The sequence below is a fragment of the Aquila chrysaetos genome, chromosome 3 (genome assembly GCF_900496995.4).
Source record: "Aquila chrysaetos chrysaetos chromosome 3, bAquChr1.4, whole genome shotgun sequence".
In the NCBI taxonomy this organism is placed as follows: domain Eukaryota; kingdom Metazoa; phylum Chordata; class Aves; order Accipitriformes; family Accipitridae; genus Aquila; species Aquila chrysaetos.
Genome location: NC_044006.1, coordinates 18,718,317 through 18,725,184, shown reverse-complemented (window position 1 = coordinate 18,725,184; position 6,868 = coordinate 18,718,317). Strand labels below are relative to the sequence as shown.

At 37.5% G+C, this 6,868-nt stretch overlaps 1 protein-coding gene across 2 annotated transcripts in view; it reads right to left on the bottom strand.

Annotated features, from left to right (window-relative positions):
* Positions 1–518: 518 nt before the first annotated feature.
* Positions 519–6,868, bottom strand: part of BBS9 (Bardet-Biedl syndrome 9) — a 329,252-nt gene continuing 322,902 nt past the window's right edge. For both annotated transcript variants that reach the window (XM_030007534.2, XM_030007536.2), the window contains one exon: positions 519–1,218. In XM_030007534.2, the coding sequence (XP_029863394.1) occupies positions 1,178–1,218 (41 nt within the window). In that variant the 3' untranslated portion in view covers positions 519–1,177. The remainder of the gene's footprint in view (positions 1,219–6,868) is intronic.

Sequence of the window (6,868 nt, the reverse complement as noted above, 5' to 3'; positions counted from 1 at the left end):
TGCATCCACCAGAAACTAAGCTGAGACTAGCAGTGGTTTTTGTATCTGCCATCCAAAAGACTGCAACTTGTATTTTAGTATGAAGCAGCAGCAGCCAGGAGAGGCCTCATTCAAATGCCTGTTTTTACACTTGATCCAAGTCTCAGTTATTTTCAGTTCTGAGTACCTTTTTATTTTCAGTTCCGAGAATCTTTTATTGACATCTCAACTCACTCTCAGGAATCCAGACATGAGCCTGAATGCTTCCAAACCCTAGGCCAGGGTCTTCTCAAAGGTTACCTCAGTCGTTGGGTGTTGCATTTCAGGTACCTTGCAGGGACCTGACTTTCAGAAGGCGAATACTCAGCACTTTCTAAAAACTCAACCCTCAAAGCACCCTCCAACTGGATTAATAAAAATTAAGGCACTCAAAAATTGCTAGTTAGTTTTGAAAAATCTTACCCATAACTAGAACAGATTGATTGACAAGAAAAACAGAAATCACAGGTAACCATAAAAAGATCCATGTGTTGCTGTGCTCAAGGTACTTACAGTGTAAACTTTATTCACATTCATAGTGACATAGTTAATGGCAAAAGGGTTTGCCCTTTATGTCCAGTAACCATATTTTACTCTGTATCTCTAGAGAGCAGGAGTCCGTATAAGCAATGAGAGAGGGGAAAAAAAAATTGATAGATTACCAGTTTTTCTTCTGCTGGTGAATTCAGCTGTCCGGAATCGTGAATGTTAGTACAGGAGGAAACGAGATAGTTATTTTTTGTCAAAACTGTGATATAACAAATGTTAATATAATCTCAAAGGGAGGTACTGTTCAGAATATCTTTAAAAAAAAAAGATAAAACATATCCTGAAACAAAGGTTGCTTTTAACTATGTGTAAACAGTCTTTGATCAATCAACTGAATCCTTAGAAAGGGCTGATATATCGCAAAACGTAACACAACACCCCTACTGCAGTTAGGTAAGTGCTTAAACTTTGCTCACAGAAAGGATGCTAGTAGTTGGCAGGAGACCCAACCAAAATTATTAGAATGGAACTTTTTTGTATAAATTGGCACAGTCCTCTCCTTCTGGAAGCTGCAATCAGTACAGTGATTGGTACAAGTGGATTGGTACTGCTGCATTATAAATGCATTTGACATCAGATAGAAATTCCTCCTGAGGGTCATCTTCAGATTTCATGACTTTTCTGCTTCCTCTGCTGCATCCTCAGACAAACCTATAAAGCAGAAAAGAAGATGCTTAAAAATTCAGTGTACTTGGCAACTACATGCACTATATTGTTGATTCCATCAGTTTGTAAAAGCCTTGGTTATACCCGGAGGAAACAATTTATTACATGCAAAACAGTCAGGATAAAAATGCATAACTTGCAAATTCAAGCACTCACAAGTTTAGAAAATACAAAAAATTCAGGCATTTTCACATCAGCTGTTTTATGCATATGATGGGTGATACAGTCTAAGTTATAAAATAATAGAATACTTTTACATCAGAAAAAAATGACTGAGAACAACTGGGCATATGATCTGAGACACAGTTACTCCATCTACTTGCATTTTGCCTGCCCCTTTTTCTAGAACTGGCAATACAAATTGCAAAACAATAGAAAATTAGGCTCCATAAACTCATTAACAAGGGGGGGGTTGTTGGTTGTTTTTTTTATATAAGACTAACACCTAACACTTTGGGCAAGGGGAAAATAGCAACATGCCTGTATTGAAGAGAACTTCTGCCTTAAACCAAGAGGACAAGTTTCCTATTTTCAAATACCAGTTCAAGAGATGAATCCATCTTGGATTGGATATTAACCTTTGCAAATAAACCTGACAGAATTGGAAAAGTGGGTAGAAACTCATAAAAAGTTGCTTGGAATGTCTAGGGAGGAAAAAGAACAGCGGATAATCACACAGATTTGTATATGCACATACCTGTATCACTTCAAATTAAAGTGACTATTTAACCCAGCAGTTTCTTACATGTCCACTATTAGTTTAGGTTGAAAATGATTTAACTTAAATCCTTTTCTAATGAATTTAAAGCAATCCAAAATAAATTGGCACCATCTCCAAATGATATATGAATAATAATAAAAATAACACACAGCTTTTATGGGTTGTGGGGTTTATTTCTTTTTTTCCTTATGAGCCATCTCTGAAGAAGGCTGATTCCCCACACACCCTGTGAAGTGAAATGATCCAGCAGGTCAGCAGAATAAAATTTGAGCATCCAGGTCTTCTAAACCCAAGACACTAGTTGCTTGTCAGCCCGACTGCCTTCACAATCACATTCACACAGAATTTAGCACCAACAATCTACGTAATATTAAAAGAATATGCTTTCATTTAGGTCCATGCAATTCCACATGAATAAAACATCTAGATTTCTTTTTCAATTTTTATTTTACTCTACCAGTGTTTTTTGGTGTTTGGGGATTTCAGTATTTACAATGGTTTTCATAGCTGATGGTGCTAAACTGAACAAATTTTATCTCAAGCCTTGAGACTGAAGGAAAGCATCAGTGAAGCTAACAGAGCAGGAGATCAAGGATAAAATCACCAAGATACAAAAGACTAAAGCAGTAAATTTCAGCAACAGCTGGAAGCCCAAGGGGCTAAGAAGTTCCCCTTACTGAAGCTTCTACATTTTTTTTTTTTTTTTTTTTAAGGACAATTAAAAATACCATGTTGAGAGCTGACTTGGGTTTACAAAGGTCAGCCCTCGAATGGCAGTTCTTTTGTTCAAAACTCTTATCACATAGCACATGCTGGGATGCCAAAGGGACCAGCAGCAGGTCCCATCTTGTTTCGTTAATGATCTCGGGGAAGGAGGTAGGCAGCATGATAATGAAATGTGCAGATTATAAGAAACCAAGATGAGATACAAATACTGGAGAGGAGAAAGAAATATTGCTCTAGGACTAAGAGATTAACAAGGCTGAGAGAAGATAAAAGGAGATACTGCTTGAAATATATCTTGGAAATAATTTTAGACACAGATACTTGCTGAGGAAAGCCCTGCAGAAGTAGCATGGTGGGAAAAGCTGTTAAAGACATGCATTTGCAATGAAATACCCCATGTAGCTCAATGCAGTGTAGAAGCCACTGCAGAGCTCACCGTTAATACTGTTCCTGACTATATAGCTTTGTTGAGATCATACCTGGAGCTGTTTACAGCTCTGTACTACATAAAAACATACTGGAGAATATCCTACTTTCCCACCATAATGAAGGAGAAGAGTTTGCAAGAATTGTGAAACTGGTTTCTGCACACTCTTACAAAAGCTGGACACGCACATGTTTCTCGGATGAGAAACAGCAAAAAGGTGGTATGATTATGGTCAGCTCTTTGTACTTGAAGAGAATAGCCACAGATTTTCTAGAGACCAAGAGGCACTAACCTGTGCATTAGCATTGCCCACTAAAGTTGCACACTTAAGACATGGTACACTGACACTGCACAGTGCCCTCAACTTCAATACATTTCAGGACTGGCTAGAGGATATCTAAGAAGCTTAACAGTACAGAAATTAAGGAAGGGAGGTTTACAAAAATATCGGGGCGGGGGGGAAACCTTAATGAAAAGGCTGTAATATCCTAATGCATCTTTTCCTTTATTAGGCTGAAAACATAACATGTTAAAAATTAAAATGTAATTATAAAATTACAACGTAAAAAAATTTGAGCCATAAAATAGTGCCCAAGATACTGCTTTCAAAACCTGTTACATACATGACATTGACTTTTTACAAATAACCTCTGTGTCTACTTCTACACATTGCCATGCCAAAATGGGCAATGTGAATGGTTACTTTCAAGCTCATGAAACACAGTGGATCCACTAAACCTAATGCGTTAACTGTAATTATGGGCTGGCAGAACTGAAGTAATATAGCAGGATTTACCTCAATTTCACACAGCTTTGCCCAACAGCACTATACACAGCTATAGGGAACCTGGAATACTTCTGCATGGATCAAAGAACTACCACATGAGTAAACTCTGGGAGAGGTGAGCTGACAGGTGACATACAGACTGCAGCTATTCTTATTGTGTAACTACAAAATGGGAGGCAGTATGAAAACATGGCTTGCAATAATCAGCCTTCCCACCTCTACCCTGTATTTTTTCAGCACGAAGTATTTATTAGTCATCTAGGAGAACAACAATAATTTCACATTGATCTAACTGGCACATGCTGTATCATAGTAGGTGAGATGATTAACATCAGAGAGGTTTATCATCAGTATATTCTGACAAGCTTAGGCAGATCCTAAGAAATACAGGGTATAAAATTAAAAATTCTGTAGATTAAGGCTCCTTTACCTCATTGCATCAGGACAAAAAGCTTCCTTCCATCTTCATATCCCCTATTATGAAGTTCTCAATGTTTCATGTTATAGATCATCCAAAAATCCTACCAGAATAATACTGGCCTGAGCACACACTTAGACAAATGTATATTAAAAGGTTTATGTCTCTATTTATCAACACCATTAGGAACTGGGAAGCTGCTTTTGGAAATAATCATGATAAATTTTAACTCCTCTGCAGCAGGCAACCCCAGGAGTTTTTGGAGGTAAGTTTTCAAAACAGAGTTAAAATATATGATTAACTTAATATCCTGATTAGTAACATGAGATTGCATATATCTGAGGTGAAAACCAGAATCCACCTTCAGTCACTTAAATCCCTCAAATTGTTTTGTGTATTTGTCAATCAGAGCACATTAGCACCCTCACGAAAGCAGCTTCTATAAACAGAGTACCTCAGTCGTATTAATTTGCGTCTTGAAAAGCATGACTTAATGCGTACACATCATTGAGTCACAGAAAGTTCATTTGCAGATCAAAATGTATTTTTGAGTCTTGAAAACTGAGAGTTCAAAGAAAATCAGTTACAGTGACGGAAGCACCAAAGACAGCTAAAACCCCCCAACTTTCCTGGAATTATTATTCATGCAGTTAGAGGAAAAAAAAACCAACCCAAACAAATCAAAAAACCAAAATATTTAAAGGGAGGGATGATATTTGAGCATGATGGCAGAAGGGAGGAGAAAGGATCGTTTTCTGTAGTCATAAATTGTTCACACTAAGCATGATGGTGTAAGGTTTAAAGATGTCCAGGTTAAACAATTAGGCAATGGAAGAAACTACCCAGGGAGGTGGCTCAGTCAAGAGTGTGAGAGGTTTGCAAAGACAGGGTAGATGAAATCCTAGTGGGGATTAGTGAAAAGGAAGATACACAGGCTTTGAACTGGATGACCTAAAGGATCTTCTCCAATCCTATCATTTATGCTGTTATGATTCATCCTAAGGAGAACATTTTGGACTCTCATGAATTACTGGCTGAGTTTCCTGGATACTATTGTACATTAGTCTACTCTGAAGCATGCATAAAACTAAGTCAAAGTTGGCTATGAAGTGTTTGATCTACAGTATTCCACAGTCCCCAGTCTCTTTTTCATACAGTGACTCAGAAAAAGGGCTGTTATAACAAGACAACAAAAGTTATTTTGAGTTCAGATTAAGTTAGAGAAGGGAGGCACCACTTTCTTCAGCTATTCCCACCTAAAAGAAAAGAGGAAAAAACCACCCCATCTCATGGCCTGATGGTTAATATTGCTATTTCTAGACCTGACATAAACCAGCCTTAGAACAAACTACAGCTTTAAAGTAACTGTTTTTCATAAAATTTTGGATCCTAAACGAAATGTTCCAAGTGACCAAAGTTAATAACTCTTTTTACTTTTTTGTTAACAAAAGATGACAAATTTTTCCCAGCACCTTCAAGTCACATTTCTGAAAATCATGATAATTTTCTTTTTAAGAACTCCATCTATTCACTGCTAATAATTTGTATTATCATTATAAACTGCTTGAGGAAATACATCCTTTTTCTTAGCCTAAAATCTTTATTCCATGGACACAACCCAAAGAGTTTTTCAGAAAGTTTAAGAAAGTGACAATATCTCGCTTATCCCAGGCAAACTGGCACAGTAGAGCTTGGAGTGCAAAAGGGGTTAGTGCAAAATCATCAACTCTAATGCGGTGCAGAAGATTTATCATGATGGACAAGCTACAAACTCTTCTACACTAACGGGAGAAACTGGACTTGATCAATATTCTATATCACTTTTTATGGAATAATAAACTGAGAGTGAGCCTTACCATTGCCTCCCAAGTCATCAGTGAGTCACTGATCACTGCATACATAATTTAAAAATGATCAGAGTTTTGTATCTGAAAGGGGAGTGATGACAGCTGAATGAGTGGGAAACATGGACTGACTCATTCATTAGAGTTGTGTAAAAAATAAATTTGTTTTTTATTTAGGAAGTAGTGTGACTGATAGAAAGGACTTCATTCAGTGAACTTTTCTTTGTCCTAAGGGACAATACACATCACAGGATGGATAATGTGAAACAACAGTTTCCATCACGCACTCTTAAATACACCCCCTACTAAGTGCAACCAACGCGACAAACTCCAACCTGTATGAAGCTATCAACAGTTAAGTTTCTAAATAGCCACAAAACAGCAGGGGTAGAAGGGGCAGCTCTTACCTTGAGGACAGCAGGGTCTATTCCCACAAAACTTAAAAAACCTTGCTAAAAATCTTCTTTTGTCATTCAGACTTAATAGTGACATGTAATAGCAGTGTAACACAGTGGAGATAACAAGGAGGTAATGACAACGGTAGCATTTATCAAGTGTCCAGGTATTTTATTGTTTTTTAATTAACTTTCAAACACCTTACAAAGTTCTTGTGCCTTCATGCCCCCAGGCAGCAGCCCTCAATGGAGACTGCAGATGTGGGCTTGTGGCAACTCAGGCCGACTGTGAAAAGGGACACGTTAGGAAAAGTTAC